General features: G+C 57.2%; 1 protein-coding gene across 9 annotated transcripts in view; it reads left to right on the plus strand.

The window, feature by feature from the left end:
- ZC3H4 (zinc finger CCCH-type containing 4) overlaps positions 1–16,165 on the plus strand; it is a 44,152-nt gene that overhangs the window by 23,536 nt on the left and 4,451 nt on the right. For 8 of the 9 annotated variants that reach the window (XM_023245813.2, XM_023245812.2, XM_023245816.2 and 5 more), the window contains 9 exons: positions 1,291–1,442; positions 2,110–2,206; positions 2,319–2,458; positions 3,019–3,126; positions 4,484–4,595; positions 5,113–5,222; positions 11,475–11,839; positions 12,037–12,380; positions 15,272–15,523. In XM_023245813.2, coding sequence (XP_023101581.2) covers positions 1,291–1,442; positions 2,110–2,206; positions 2,319–2,458; positions 3,019–3,126; positions 4,484–4,595; positions 5,113–5,222; positions 11,475–11,839; positions 12,037–12,380; positions 15,272–15,523 — 1,680 coding nt within the window. The remainder of the gene's footprint in view (positions 1–1,290; positions 1,443–2,109; positions 2,207–2,318; positions 2,459–3,018; positions 3,127–4,483; positions 4,596–5,112; positions 5,223–11,474; positions 11,840–12,036; positions 12,381–15,271; positions 15,524–16,165) is intronic. The other variant, XM_045045434.1, reaches the window with a different exon arrangement.

Consider the following 16,165-nt stretch of genomic DNA (forward strand, 5'->3'; position numbering starts at 1 on the left):
AGAGGGAGACAGAATCTGAAGCAGGCTCCAGGCTCTGAGCGGTCAGCACAGAGCCCGACGTGGGGCTCGAACTCACGGACCATGAGATCATGACCTGAGCTGAAGTCGGCCGCTTAACTGACTGAGCCACCCAGGCGCCCCTGTTCATCCATTTTTGAAAGAGCACAAGCAGGGATGGGATGGAGAGGGGGCGGTGGGGGATACAATCTGAAGCAGGCTCCAGGCTCTGAGCTGTCAGCACAGAGCCCGATGCGGGGCTTGAACTCATGAACCGCGAGATCATGACCTGAGCCAAAGTTGAATGCTCAACCGACTCAGCCACCCAGGCGCCCCAGATGAGATTAATTTTAACAGTTTATTTTATCTACCTCATATACTCCAAATCTTACTTTAACACATTATCCAAACAGATAGATGTGGTATTTTATGTTATGCCTTTTTCTCTCTGTTTCCTCTCTCTCTCTTTTTTTAATGTTTACTGCAAATGTATTTTTTTGTTAATGTTTTACTTATTTAAAAAAAATTTTTTTTGACATTTATTTATTTTTGAGAGACAGAGCGTGAGCAGGGGAGGGACAAAGAAAGAGGGAGACACAGAATCTGAAGCAGGCTCTAGGCTCCTAGTTGTCATCACAGAGCCCGACGCAGGGCTTGAACTCACGAACCGTGAGATCATGAGATCATGACCTGAGCCTAAGTCCAATGCTTAACCGACCGAGCCACCCACGTGCCCCAGTGTTTACTTATTTTGAAAGAAAGGGAAATTGTGTGTGTGAGCAGGGGAGGGGCAAGGGCAGGGGGTGGGGGGAGAGAATCCCAAGTAGGCTCCACACTGACAGCTTAAAGCCATGAATCTCAAAATCATGACCTGAGCCAAAACCAAGAGTCAGGTCCTCAACCGACTAAGCCACCCAGGCACCCCCGCTCTTTTTCCTTTCCCTTTTTTTTTTTTTTTTTTTTTTTTTAAATGATGTTCTGTAAATCCAGTGTGTGTTTCACCCTTGCAGCATCTCTTAGTTTGGTCGTGTTACAGGGGCTCCGTAGCCACAAGTAGCTGGACAGTGAGTGCAGCTTTCAACGCACAGATGCCCTTGTGGCTGTGTAGTGAGTGCCATAGCAGGTGCACATCCAGAATGCTGAGGGGACCTGGGCTGGGAACCATGGGACCTTCTGCCTGGAGCTGCTAGGAAGGCTTGGGGAGGAGGAGGAAATGACCGACCTCGGGGATGGAAAATGGGCTGCCTTCTCTCCTGCTGGGGGCATCTGCTCACCATCTGAATCGCCCTGCAGGCAGCCGAGGCCGTGGCAGGGGCTACCGGGGCCGAGGCAGCCGCGGAGGATCTCGAGGCCGAGGCATGGGCAGGGGCAGCCGTGGAAGGGGCAGGGGCTCCGTGGGAGACCACCCGGAGGACGAAGAAGACTTCTACGAGGAAGAGATGGAAGTAAGCTCTCCTCCAGTCCCGGGGGAAAGTGGGGGGCTGGTGGGCACTTTTGGGGGAAACCTTGGAAACAGTGGAAGGAAAGCATCGGGTGGCAGTTCTCTGTGTTTCCACATTCGTTTCTTATTTCGGAATAGAGGAAACCTTCACGTGGTTCAAAATTGGAAGGGTACCAAAGCTGTGAAAACCTCTCCCCACTACTGCTGCCCCCGGCAGCTTAGTTCCCATCCCTGGAGACAAGTTTCCTGAGTGCCTTCTGGAAATGTTTGATGCCTTTGCAGTCAGGTGCTTGTTTATTCACGCCCCCCTACACACACGCGCACACAGCTTCCACATTCATTGTTCTATCCCTGCCCGAGACCTTTCCCTGGTGGTCCGTTGTTACAGCCACAGCTGTCTTGTGTAGGAGGAGCCCTGTGGGATTTACCTGGGGGGAGGGGAGAGGAGTTGTAGGGGTGAAGACAGTACCAGAGGTTAGACACCCCCCTCCACCTTAGGCTGTCGCATGTAAGAGGGGGCATAAGCAGGTGGCCTTGGGTGGGTCATCTGCCCTTCTGAATCTGGCGTTCAGCCAAATAAAAAGGCGTAAGGGGACAGAGAGCACAGTTAGGGACAGTGCTCGTTGTTCCCTGCACGCCACCTGCTTCTCTCCTCCTTTCTGGAACCCTAGTATGGAGAAAGTGAGGAGCCGATGGGAGATGAGGACTATGACGAGTACTCCAAGGAACTGAGCCAGTACCGCCGGTCCAAAGATGGCCGAGGACGAGGTGGGCAGGGGGCCCAGGAGGTGACGGGTCGGCGGGGCTCCTTCCGGCAGCTGCTGCCGGACCGGGATCCTGGGGAGAGGCAGCAGGTGAACGCCATCTCTCTCCCCTGCAGGGTTAAATCGAGGCCGTGGCCGGGGCTCCCGAGGTCGAGGGAAAGGGATGGGCCGGGGTCGTGGCCGAGGTGGCAGCCGAGGAGGGATGAACAAGGGCGGAATGAATGACGACGAAGACTTCTATGACGAGGACATGGGCGTGAGTTGACCCTTCATTTGGATCTGAGATACTTAGCCGAGGCCCCCTTCTCGGACTTTTCCTTTTCTTGAACAAGTTGGCCTCTGAGGCCTGTTCATCCTCCTGCTCCCGTCCGCTCTTCTCCATGCGACAGATGAGCTCTCGTCAACTCTCATGGTGGGTGTGCTGCTGGTGAGACCCTCTGTTTTTAAAACCACATCTCTGTAGCACCTGCATCTCTGAGGTGTGGAAGGTTCTAGGTGACCCATCCAGGCAGCCTGGAGAGTTTGCCCTCTGGGAGGTGGATGCGTTCCTGCACAGCTGTGTGGTGCCCTTCGGTTGCCCACAGCTCCGAGTGGCAGAACTTCTCCTGTCCGCGCCAGCGCCCCCTGCCTTGGGGCTCACACCCCTCACGGCCATGACACTGCTCTTGTTACGAAAAGACGCTTCTGTCGAGGGAATGCTCATGCCCACCGGCCGACTTCTGTCACTCCCGTGGAACCCGCCTCCCCCAGCCTGCGTTGTCCCCCCAGCCCTTCCTTTTCACTCCCCTTTATGCTCACGCTCTGTGTTCCTGACAGGATGGTGGCGGGAGCTACCGGAGGAGCGACCATGACAAGCCCCACCAGCAGTCTGACAAGAAAGGCAAAGTCATCTGCAAATACTTCGTGGAGGGGCGGTGTACGTGGGTAAGGGGCCAGTTACAGTGCCTGGCTGCCGGAGCAAGGCAAGGCAGCCACCTCACGGAGGATGCTCAGGCCTCTGGGAATGTTCTAGAAGCCACACTAATTGGGGGCGGTGGCCGGGTAAGGGTGGAAGTGACCGCCTACAAGAGATGCTGGGGAAGACGCTCTTGCAAAGATGTAACGTGCTCCGGTGAAGTTACTGGACTTGAGCGTTGGAAAGGGAATTTGTTACGACCTCTAGATAAAAAGGCAGGTGGGGTGAAGCAGGCCAGCCTTGAATTTCACAGCAGAGTTCAATACCAGAAGGTGGGCCGATGACCGCAGAGCTCTGAGGGTGTAACCCGGCGTGAGTGCCGCCAGCCTTGTATTCAAGTGCGATGGCAGTGGACAGACAACGGCACACACATGCCCAGGAAATGCCGCAGCGCATGATAAGTCTTAGGAAAAACTGCATTTCGAACAAATACGAACAAATGTGTACACGTGTAAAAAACGCTCTGTGTTACAGTTTCGATTCATATCATTTTTAGAAGCTTGTAATACATCCAACGAAAAATGAGTAGCCACTCCTGAGAGTAAGGGGAAACAGCCATAGGACAATTTCTATATTTTGTTCACCCGGGTGTTGTGTTCTGAGTGTGTCTGTGGATAATGGAAAATCAAGCCCCACCGGCTTAAACGCTCAGACATTGTTCCTTTGAGGTGAGGGATGTTGGTGCCCTGGTCAGTGGCACCCTGGGGAACTCAAGCTCCTTCCTCCTTCCTACTTTTAAGAATATCTGCCATCTTTGCCGGTCCCACAACGGCTGCTGTGGCTCCGGGCGTCCCATCTAAGGGCTGAGAGGAAAGATAGGTGAAGGGGTTTGATTTTTCTTTTAATTGAAGCAGTATTGTCCTCCCTCGGGGACGTTGGCTGATATTTCATCGGCCACGGTATCTCCACACGAGCCTGGAGAATGTGTTTGTAGCCGGGCACGTTCTTCCCAAACAAAACGGAGGTTGCGTTAGGAAGGAAGAAGCGTGGCTGTCATGCAGCAAATGGTGAAAAATAGTGGCTGCAGGGAGGGAGACGGAGAATAAGAACGAAGCGGTGCGGGGCAGCGGAGCGGAGCCTGGATGAACGGGGACGTGGGGCGGGGAGGCAGGGCCCGAGCGAAGGGAGCGCAGCTTTGTCAGAACTTTCAAGGTGGTGGGAAGCCACGTCGTGAGCCCTCCCTGCCCTGTTGGGGGGGGGGGGCGTGCGTCCCTGCCATTGGTCCCTCCATGCTTCAGCGGTGACAGAGGAGGACTTCCCCTTGCAGGTGGGCATCGGCGAGGGCTTAGCGTGGCACCCCCTTACCTTTTCCCGCCTCTCTTCCAGGGAGACCACTGTAATTTTAGCCACGACATCGAGCTACCAAAGAAGCGCGAGCTGTGCAAATTTTACATCACCGGCTTTTGTGCCAGAGCCGAGAACTGCCCCTACATGCACGATATCCTTTGGCGCTCACGCGTGACCTGCCGCAGCGTGCAGGACCTCCCCCGTCCTCCCCGGTGACGGCGGCTGGCCCGCGCCACCCGCGCTGGCCCTCCGCACCTGCGCTCCGTCCGCCTCTCCGGGCGACCCCTCGCGGTCTGTCGCGTGGCAGAGGTGCCGTCCCTGTCCTGTAGACGAGTGAACTAACCACTCACGCGTCTGTTCCCTTCCTGAGACTTCCCCAGTTGGCCGTGTGGCCTTGGGCAAATCCTCGACGTGAATCATTCCCGGGGAGTCAGGACCTGCGGACGCGGCCCCGAGGCCAGCGTGGTGCGGGCCGGAAGCCCTCCGGAGGGAGAGTCCTGAGAAAACGGGCTCTTGTTGGGTCTGCTGCGAGCACGTCATGCAGCCCCCGAGCGGGTCACTTCACCTCTCTGGGTGTCCGTTTCCCCATCTCCAAAACAGAAGGGGCTGGATTCCGTGCTCGGGTGGGTTCTGTGACACGATACGTTTGCCTTAACGTGCCCGTGAACGTGATTTCCCATGTAAGTTGTACCACACGACGGGGAACTGCATCAACGGGGACGACTGCATGTTCTCCCACGACCCCCTGACCGAGGAGACGAGAGAGCTCTTGGATAAGGTAACGTTTGGGGGTAATGTGGGGCCACAGCTGCCTCCAGGGGAACCAGGAGGTGCGCCTCCCCTTGACCTGGAGCGTCCATCTGGCTTCTGTGCGGGACCAGAATGCCCACTTGCCTTGATCTGGAGCTGGGCCGTCTGAGGGAGGGAACGGGGGCTGTTTTCTCTGCGGGGAGAACTGAGGTGCTCTCGCGTGTATCTTCTCTCCAGCCAGGGCGGTTTTCGTGGCGGGGCGGCAGGGGGTGGGGGGCAGTGGTGTGAAAGGAACGTTGCTTGCAAACACGTCTTGCGTTGCTTAGCCATCTTTTAGAGAGAGCCCATGATGCACAAGGAGGAGAGTGAAACTTGGGTGGGTTGTATTTTGATGGAAACGTCAGATGCTTCCTCCTAAGACTTAAGGATTCCGTTACGCAGCCCACAACGTGCAGGGTAATTGGAGGTTCTCGGGAGAGAGCGGCTTCTCCCACGCTGTGCCAGGCCTTCCTCCCCAGCCAGGCGATGTCTGAGACTCATCCTAGTATCTGTTGTTCTGCCCGATGAGTCATGAGGACTCTGGGGGGCCCAGGTTCCTGTCTTGGGCTTCCTAACGCACTTAAGGGAACGGGTGAGGGAGAACACAGGTCCTTTCAGATGAAGGCTCTTGTGCCTTCTAGTTCACAGCAGGTCTGAGAGCTTTGGCCGGTTTTTTGAGAATGGAAAGGATCGAGTCTGAGTAGCACACGAGGCAGCTTCTGGAGTCCGTCAGTACCGCCCTGTTTCTGGTGGGGTCCAGGTCTGCCTGAGGGGTCAAGGGTGAGCACTGCACGAGCAGAGCAGGGAAGCACCCCAGTGCTCACGGGCAGTGCCGTGGGAAGAACTCTTCCCTTACCAGGCCCTCTGGGAAATCTAGCATCCTAGGGATAGGGTTTTGTAATGAGCAGCTTGTCTAGAGTCTGTTTCTCTGACAGGGTAGGGAGCGGGGTAAGCAGTGGCTTCTTCTCACAGGAAGAACTGAACAGTGACTTGCCGAGGCCTGCCCCCTGCTGGAGGTTCAGAGCTGGTGCTCTAAACCAGTGCTGTCCAAGTAGGAACACAGCCGAGCCACCGGTGTCCTTTCACGTTTTCTGGAAGCTACGTTAAAGTAGAAGGAAACCTAGAAAAGTTAATTTCAGGCGGTTTGTCTTATTTAATTTGGTATGTCTGTGTTCAGAATACCGTTTCAGCAAGTGATAACGAAAAACGTAAGACGTTTTGCGTTATCGTTCTTGTTGCTATCGTGTCTTTGGAATCTGGCGCTTATCTTCTATTTAGAGCTCCTCTCCATTTGCACCAGCTGCATTTCAAGCCTCAGTAGCCACATGTGGCCAGTGACCATCGCCTTGCACAGCCCAGCTCTAAACGCCCTAGTAAAAACCCAAAGCCAACCAAGATGGTACATTTCAGCTCCCCGTTACAAACGTTTTGAAAGCATCGGTATCCTCCCCAGTCTAAAAACTAAGTGTCAGTGGGTTAAAAATGAGTGTTGACGGACACCTGGGTGGCTCTGTTGGCGGAGCTTCCAACTCTTGATTTCACCCTCAGGCCACGATCTCAACGGGTCATGGGATCGAGCCCCACTTTGAGCTCTGTGCTGACACTGCAGAGCCTGCTTGGGATTCACTCTCTCCCTCTTTCCCCCATTCGTTCTTTCTGCTTCTCTCTCTCTCTCTCAAAATAAATAAACTTTAAAAAAAAGATGGTGGAAAAACCATACCAGAGTCAAATTTGGGTAGTCAGAAAGTAAAACTCAAGATGAATTTTAAGGACCCAGTTAACCCAGCTGAAGGCATCGGCCACGCCTTCTTGCCCAGACAGCTGCAGCTTGTTGGCCAGGGTTGGGGCCTGGAGCTTCTGGGCGGCCCCTGGGTCCACACCGTGGTGCCAGTCATGCCTGGGCCTTGGCCAGCCTCCCCTGAGATGCCTGCGCTCTTTTTCTTTCCTTCCTTCCTTCAGCTCTGTTTTCCCACTTTGCGGGCACCTTTCTGTCCGTCTAGACACATGTGTTCGCAGCCATCCGTTCCACGTTTGGAAGCATGCTTGCTCCTCCACCCAGATTTGTCTGTTAGCAACATTCTGCCTCATTTGCTCCTGTTTTATTTTATAGATGTGTGTGCACATGTTTTTTTTTTTTTTTTTTTTTTCTCCTCCTCGAACCATTCGGGAGTAAGTTGCTCACGTTTTGGTTCTTTACCCTGAAGTCCTTCCTCACGCTCTGTTTTTTTATAGTCAGGTTTGGCAAGGTATAGTTTGTATCCAGTGAAATTCCTCCCATTTAGCGTAAAGTTCTATGAGTTCTGACAAACACAGAGTCATGTAGCCGTCCCAAAATGTAGATTGAGGAAATTCAGTCTTCCGTTGCCCCCAAAACCCTGCCCCTGTAGACTCAGTGCTTCTCCATTTTCCAGCCTTTGGCATCACTGCTCTGTTTTCTGTCTCTATAGTTTGTGTTTTCGAGAACGTTCTCTGAATAGGCGTATCCAGTGAAGAGCTTTTAAACACACGTACGTGTGTGCATAACCTCTCGAATCTGCTTTTTTTCACCAGGCATAGTGCATCTGTTGAGAATAGTTGTTGAGGGTAGTTCATTGCTGTTTGTTGGTGAGTACGAGTCCGTTGTATGGATGGTCTTAAATTTGTCTAGTTATCAACCGAAGAAGATTTGGATTGTTTCTAGCGTGGGGCAGAAACTTAAGAATTTTCTAGCCAGCCAACCGACACAAGCTGATTTCTTTGCCTTGATGAGCCTTGGCTCACATACCTTTGCGTGTCTGTGGGTGTGAGTGCCCTATGCCACCGAGAGGCTGCTCTGAACTTTCGGAAACTCTTGGCCTCGGTCAGGATCCATCCTGGTAGGGGAGGGCCCTGGTGTGTCTCGTCTGATGAAAAGGTCCTGGGAGCGCTGTCTTTGCAGGCGGAGAGGCCCAGAGGGGACGCGCAGGAGGTCTGGAACAGACGTGTCCCTCTCGGCATCTCTGAGCAAGGGCTGTACGGTTTGGGTTCGGCTTTCCTGGTGGGAACGCGGTTTTAATGTGTTTTACGTGTCACCGTCCTGCCCTCTGATGTGGTTCGGCGCCTGCTTCCGCAGCGACGTGCGTGGCTCAGGGTGGGAGATGGAGGGTAGAGAGACGAGCGCAGGGAGCTGGTCTAGACGTGGAGCTGGGGTCTGGCGACGGGTGAGGGGAGCTAAGTCCTGCAGCGGGGGGGCCGCGTCCTCCAGCTGGCCAGTAGGCTGGGACGGGAGACTCCCGCCTGGCGTGGGGCAGGAGATGGAGGCCCTGGTGGCCGAGACGCTGCTGGTCCCGAGTAGCGCCCGGCACATGCGGGCTGCTGAGCCGGCGCCGGCAGACGCTAGTGAAGACGGCACACAGGCTCGCTCTCCAGAGCCCGTGGTCTAATGGAGGAAGGGACGCTGGCCGGGTGTTCCCGACTGTTAAGTGGTACAGAGAAGCGCGCGCGACAGGCATGTCTGGTCTCCAGAGGCCATCAGAGGCTGGTGGCAGGAGGCGACCCAAAGGAAGAGCAGCCGTGGGGCAGAGGAGGCAGCGCTCGCAAGGAGGGAACGATAGGGCGTCTGGGTGTGAGCTCGGGAGGCCAAGGGAGCGTGACCCCTCCGGTGGCCAGAGCTTGCCACCCCCTCCACGGGAGGGGAGGAAGCTGAGGTCAAGGTTGTTCGTGGTTAATGAGGTATAACCTTGTTAGGTTCTGCCTTCTGCCTGAGGGCATCGAGTTGCCGCTGATGAAGGACCTAGCTTTGTGATTGATGTGTGCTAGGTCAGTGTGCAGAGGATGGTGGGAGGGAGACCAGAGACCAGGTAGGAGGCTGGGGCAGAGTCCTGGCCAGAGGCAGTGGGGCCCAGGACAGAGGGCGGGTGGGCCGCTTGGGAGGTCCAGGCAGTAGCTTGGGAACAGTGTGTAGGAGAGAGACCCCAGATCGTGGCTCGGGGTTCAGAAAGTAGAGGGGGGTCCCTCACTCAGAGAGCCACGCTTGTGGCCAGTGGAGAAGGCACGTGGGGTGAAGTGTGCCCGGGTGGAGCTGAACACCTACCCGCAGCTCTCCAGATGGAGGAGTCTCCCCAGCCCCGTGCTGGCACTGACTGAAGGCTTCGGGGCGGGCAGGGCCTTGGAGCCAGGGAGGGGGGGTGGAGGCGGGGTGCCGGGGAGACCCACTGGAGAGGAACATCAAAGAGCGGGGTCAGGGTGGCCAAGGCCTTAACTCTCTCGTCCCCCCACGCGCCCCCCACCCCTCACCCCTCCCATCCTCCGTGGTCCTGATGTTAACCGGCTGTTCTCTGGAGCCCAGGGAATGCAGGGGGAGGTGCATTTGTCTGTTTTCCTTGCTCATTTACCCAACAAATGTGCGTCCGTGCCTAGCTTCTGCCGGGCACCGTCCTGGGCCCTGGGGGACACGGTGGCGAGGAGACGGGGTCCAGTCATTGGGCAGATCCTGATGATGCACCGGGATCGCGGAAGGGGAGGGAATGTACAAGGAGTCCAGAGGCTCCGCAGACAGGCTGCCGTTCACGGGAGCCTGGGTAAGGCGACCCTGTGCTGGTCCCGAGGTGAGTGGTAGGAAGAAAAGAATGAGAGGCACGTGCTGAGCAGGGGACACAGCACAGGCAGCAGCCACGTGCTCGGTTGAGAAGCAGAGGGGGCCCAGGGGCCAGTACGCCGGGCGGGAAGTGGACCGAGCGTCAGGGCGGTGAAGCATGCAGGGCCGGGGCCTGCCTCGCCGCTGAAAGGCACTGCTGGTTCAGGGCAGGGTCGCCCACACCGTCCCAGGCACCTGTTAAGATGTGGTTCTGGTTCAGCAGGTCGCCCTGTGCTGCTCGTTCACTCTCAGACCACGCCTCCAGTAGCGGGGCTCTAAGGGACAGATGTTTTCTGTCAATTGGTTGTTCGAGTATTCCGGCACACTTGAAGCCATGTTCCTCCTAGACCCTGCTGTCCCCAGGTGGTACCATTCCTGACAGGAGAGAGAAGAGCCGAGACCGGCCTGACATGCACCTGGAGACCCTGCTCCCACCACCCATGCTCCCGCCATCGCTGCGGGGAGGGGGGGCGGGGGGGGGCGGTCTTGAGCGGTGCTGGGGCTGGGATGCTAGCTGCTAGCTGCTGAAGCATCTCTGAGCCCCGTGTTAGGATCCACGAAGGCATCTGTGCTGAGGTCCCTAAGGTGGCCCGGGCCCAGGTTCAGTCGTTTCCTGGCGGGGGCGGTCCCAGGACCAAACGTGTAGCCACAGTGGGCCAAGGCTGGAGAAACCAGGCGTGAGCGTCCAAGAGTCCTTGCCCCGTGGAGTCACAAGGACCGTGCTTAATCCTCAGGTTGTGACAGCACTTGTGGAATGTTCTATACCAGGGATGCCCAAGGGACTCAGTGCTCAGAGTGGCGCCTGTGCCTGGCATGTACCAAAATTCCAGAATCCCAGAAGGAAAGGGTGTGTTTCGGCAGAAAGCACATCGTTTATATAAACAGTTTGGCCACGGGACAATAGGGCATTAGGTATAAAGTAGGTGACACGTGCTACAACGTGGGTAAACCTGGCATTTTTTAAAATGTTTTATTTTTTTTGAGAGAGCGCAAATGGGGGAGGGGTGGGGGAGGCGGGGACAGAGGATCCGAAGCAGGCTCTGTGCTGACAGCAGTGAGTCTGACGTGGGGCTCGAACTCCTGAACCCTGAGATCATGACCTGAGCCAAAGTCTGAACATCAGCCGACAGCCACCCAGACGCCTTGAACCTGGCAAACGTGTTGAGCGAGAGAAGCCAATCGCAAAAGACCGTGCAGTGTATGCTTTAATGAACTCTCCAGAATAGGCAGGTCATAGACATGGCAAGCAGATTAGTGGTTGCTGGGGCCCGGACGAGGGGGAAGGGGAGTGACTGCTAATAGGTATGGGCCCTCCTTTTGGGGTGATGGGGAAGTTCCGGAACCAGATAGAGGTGGTGGTTGTACATCCTCATGACTACTTAATGCCATTGAATTGTACAGTTTAAGGGGAGAAAAACAGGTGTCTTGGTGCAAACAGGAGTGTCTGCCCTCTTCCCTGCCCCAGCTGGTCACAGAGCAGAGGTGGCAGTGGTGTGGGATGATGACTTCCGTGCCTCGTGGCATGATGGCCGCGGGGTCCTTGTGTTTTAGGGGTCTCAGAAAGTTCAGCTTCCCGTGCCGGAGGCCTGGTCCCTACCTCATCCTGGTCTATCCCCCCCCTCCCCCCCGCTTTGTTCTCACCGGCAGATGTTGGCTGATGACGCAGAGGCAGGCGCTGAGGACGAGAAGGAAGTGGAGGAACTGAAGAAGCAGGGCATCAACCCCCTGCCCAAACCCCCCCCTGGTGTGGGCCTCCTGCCCACCCCTCCTCGGCCCCCCGGCCCCCCGGCCCCGACCTCTCCCAACGGCAGGCCCATGCAGGGCGGCCCCCCGCCCCCTCCCCCACCTCCCCCTCCGCCTCCCGGGCCCCCCCAGATGCCCATGCCTGTGCACGAGCCGCTGTCCCCACAGCAGCTGCAGCAGCAGCAGGACATGTACAACAAGAAGATCCCCTCCTTGTTTGAGATTGTGGTGCGGCCCACAGGACAGCTGGCTGAGAAGCTGGGTGTGAGGTGAGTGCCCCAGGGCCCCAGATTCCGTCTGGTGGGGCTGGTCTGGCCTCAGCCGGGCTCCTCTGTGCTGGGGGTCTCACCGCGAGCCTGGTCTGGAGCCCTCCGTGACCAGCCTCACGGATGCCACCGTGTCTCCTCGAGGGCATGGCTACCATGCATGCTTTGCAGCCCCTCACAGGTGCATTTCTTCCTCCTAGGTTCCCTGGACCCGGAGGACCCCCGGGGCCGATGGGCCCCGGGCCCAACATGGGCCCCCCGGGGCCAATGGGGGGCCCAATGCATCCCGACATGCATCCCGACATGCACCCGGACATGCACCCTGATATGCACCCCGACATGCACCCCGACATGCCGATGGGTCCTGGCATGAACCCTGGCCCGCCCATGGGCCCCGGTGGCCCCCCAATGATGCCCTATGGTCCTGGAGACTCCCCACACTCTGGAATGATGCCCCCCATCCCGCCATCTCAGAACTTCTATGAAAACTTTTACCAGCAGCAGGAGGGCATGGAGACGGAGCCCGGACTCATCGGGGACGCAGGTGCGCGGGGGGCCAGGCGGGGGCTGGGTTGGGCCGCTGCGGCTCGCACAGGGGAGTGTCATCGGGGACTTGGCTTTCCTCCTTGGTCCGAGTCTTTGGAAGCATGAATCCGACTCCATCTCTGTCCCGTGAGTGGTTGAACGTTTTCAGTGACGGGGTTCACCACCCCGTTGAGGTCGAAGGGAGTCCTGTGACGTGATGAGTCTGGTTTACTTGATTGTCGCTTGCTCTGCCCGGAAGCCCGAGGGGCGGGTGCGGGGTGGCATTGGGCTTTGAGGCCAAAGCGCCTTCTCCAGTGTGGGCTCCTTCCGGACGGTCCTTGGCTTGGAGCTGCTGGTGTTCTATCGACTGACCGTCTTCCTTCCGTCTTTCCTTCCCTCCTGGCTGAAACAAGAATGCGTCCTGGTAACAGCTTCTGTGTCTGACAGGGTGCTGGCCGGCCCATGGCGCTGCATCCCTAGGAGGTCACGTGCCGCCTTCGGGAAGGCTGGGATGTGCCCACTGCTGCCAGGCCTGGGGTCAGAGCAAGCAGGGCAGCCGTAGGCCTTGCCTCAGCTGCATTTTAGTTCAGGGAAGCAGACAGGAGACGTGTAAATAAACACATAGGCTCGTTTCAGCAGAGATCGTTTCTCGAAAAAGTAAAACGGAGAGCTTGTGGCAGACGGTCGGGGCAGAGGCAGGTTGGGAGTGGCTGTGCCGCGTGGGGATGGCCAGCAGAGGCCTCTCTGAGAAGGGAGTGTGAGTTGGGATGTGAAGGGGAAGAGGCCAAGGGGCAGAGACCCCGGTCCGTCGGCTCGGTTGAGAAAAGTAAGGGCAGCCATGTAACTTGGGAAAGGGAAGGGACAGAAGTCCCAGCGTGGGGACTCCGACGGCTCCGGTGAGGTGGCCTCATTGGAAGAATGGTAGGGTGTAGGCAGAGGCATTCGAGGGGGTGGATAGTAGGGGGTTGCAGTGGAATCAGGGAAGTTTCTGGAGTGCTATGGAGTTATCCTGGGCAGAGCTGGCCGTGACGGGGCAGGAAGTAGCGAGTTTGGAGAAAACGCCGTGGGGCCTACATTCCTCCTCGCGCACACGTTATAAGACAGGAAGGAGCAAGTGGGGACGCCGGCCTCGAGGCAGGGTCACCTGGGCGGATGCTCACGCCGTCCCTGATGCCGGAACGTCCTGCTGGAGAGAGCCAAGTTGTGGGTGCTGAGCACCCACAAGAGATCACTTCAGCCGCCCTGTTAAGCAAGAGATGCCTGTTTGACAGCCGTGGGGAAACTTCGCGGGGCATCAGGGAGACCACCAGGCTGGGGGTCAGTGTCAGCCTCCGGCAGCTCGGTGGCGCTCGGAGCCACGGAGCAGTGTTTTCGGCAAGGAGCGGGAGCTTTGGAAGCGGGAGTGAGAAAGGCAGGCTGTGTGGGGAGGTGCCGTGGTTCCCACGGGCCCCTCCTCCTTTTGTAAACGTGTAGAACGTGCATGGAAAAAGGCCGGGGCGCGGAGGAAAACCAAGTCTGGCGAGCTGTTCACAGTAATTTGCCCCTATTTCCTTATCCGGAAATCTATGCATTTGAAGTGTGCCCGCCCAGTGGTGGTTACTATATTCAGTCGTACGGCCGACGAGTAGTTTGTTCTGTGCAGGGGCGACTGGGACTGTTGTTCACGGCGTGTGCCCGGCACCGCGCTAGGCTCCTGCCCCGTAGTGCAGGTTTGCCCACAAAGTTCAGGGGCTAGAAGAGGGTGGCCTTTCGCTTTTTCCTTCGTATGCTTTGTGTATGAAACATTTACAAGTCGTGTTAAGCCTTTTAGTTTCTATTAAGTTACAGATTATCCTCTTGGTAGCACTGGCCACATTTCAGATGCTCAGTAGCCCCGTGGAGGATAGCGGTAGCCAGGTCGCACTGTGCAGATACGGAATATTTCATCATTGCAGAACGTTCTACGTGTGGGGCGGCGCTGACTACACGTTCTCTGTCTGCACACACGCACGCATGCACACACAGTCCCCACGTGCAGCAGGCCCCTGCCTGCCCTTCAGGAGTGAAGGCAGACCCTGACCCTCGAGCCCTATGCTTCCTAGATGCCATGTGAGAGAGACACCCCCCCCCGCCCCCGCCCTTAAATGCAACCGCACGCTCGTGAGCATTTGCAGAGTTCAGGACCCCGTAAAGGAGGGAGAAGGAGGAATCACCCGTGAGCCTCTGGATTGACATGCGGCCATAGCAACATTTCAGTTATTTCCTTTTATTTACAAGTCTTTGGTCACCGTGGCCGAGCTCATATTACGAGCTCTCTACGAGATGCAGTGTTTTTCTTTTCTGATTATTACAAAGAAATCATAAAAAGAGGGCTCATGGCTGGTGTAGTCGCAAGAGCGCGTGACTCTTGATCTTGGAGTTGTGAGTTCAAGCCTCACGTCGGGGGTAGAGCTTACCTAAATAAATAAAACTTAAAAAAAGAGGAAAAAAGAAACCATAAGCTGAATGCCCCTCACCGGTAATTCGAACAGATCAGAAGCACGTGGGGGCCCCTCTCTCCCGAGTCTCGCTCCCAGAGGACTGTTTTCTGTCTGTCTGCAAAGCCTTTTCGTTGCATTTTGTAAACATGTGTACGACGTTGCGTCTTGTTTTCACTTCATGAGCATTTGCCCGCCCACATCACTAAATCGTGCTGTGAACCCCATTTTTCAGTGGCTGCATCCTGGGTGGGGAGACCCCCGTTGGCTGCTCCGTCCCCTGCTGTTGGGCCTTCTGTGGGGACCCTCCTGGGGAGGGTAGGAAGGGACGGGCTGCACATCGTCACCCATTGCCATCGGGGTGGGGGTTCTCCAGTTAAGGGCGCGCAGGTGGGATGGAGCTGGTGCCGCAAGGCCCTTCCCGACACGAGCCCTCGGTTCTTCCCTGCCACAGAGGACTACGGGCACTACGAAGAGCTGCCGGGGGAGCCTGGGGAGCACCTCTTCCCCGAGCACCCTCTGGAGCCCGACAGCTTCTCTGAGGGAGGGCCCCCAGGCCGGCCGAAGCCGGGCGCCGGTGTCCCCGACTTCCTGCCCTCAGCCCAGAGGGCCCTGTACCTGAGGATCCAGCAGAAGCAGCAGGAGGAGGAGGAGAGAGCGAGGAGGCTGGCTGAGAGCAGCAAGCAGGACCGGGAGAATGAGGAAGGCATGTGTCCTCCCCAGGGGCAGGGGCTTCCCCTGACAGGCACAGGCCCCCCAGGCCGCTGTGCCGCGGAGAGGTGGGGAAGGCCTAGCTGGGTTTTGTGTCGGAAAGGAGCTTGTGGCCAGAGAGGACCCCTGCCCAGGGCCGTGGAGCCGGGCTGGAGCCGCTGCATTGCATGTCCTTGAGGAAACTGGAAGTCAGGGCTGCCTTTCTGTATCTTGGGGGTCGAGAGAGACCCTGATCCCATTGAGGAGGGCGGTGGGCTGGTCCCCGGAGGAGACAGCAGCCAACAGGATTTCCCTTCTGAGCCCTTAGAGAGGAGGCTCACCGCTTTCCTTTCCCTAGACCATGCTCTCAGGAAGTCAGCAGATGACAGCCAGTTGCTGACACAAACCAGTAATAAGCACAGTCCCAGCTGCCAGGTCACTTGGTGCCACACAGCGGATCTGATGGCACCCAGCCCAGGAGGAAATGGGGCGGACAAATGGTGTCTAGAACCAGGAGCTGGAGCCTGGGAGCAGGTGGGGACAGTGGGAAGAGGGGGCCACACCCTCCCTCGGTGGCTCCGGTGTCACCTGCCCAGAAGGTTGGACTTGGGCCAATTTCTGAGTCTGCCCACCTGGCCCCGTCTCTTATCAGCCGGTG

The sequence above is a fragment of the Felis catus genome, chromosome E2 (assembly GCF_018350175.1).
Source record: "Felis catus isolate Fca126 chromosome E2, F.catus_Fca126_mat1.0, whole genome shotgun sequence".
Lineage (NCBI taxonomy): Eukaryota > Metazoa > Chordata > Mammalia > Carnivora > Felidae > Felis > Felis catus.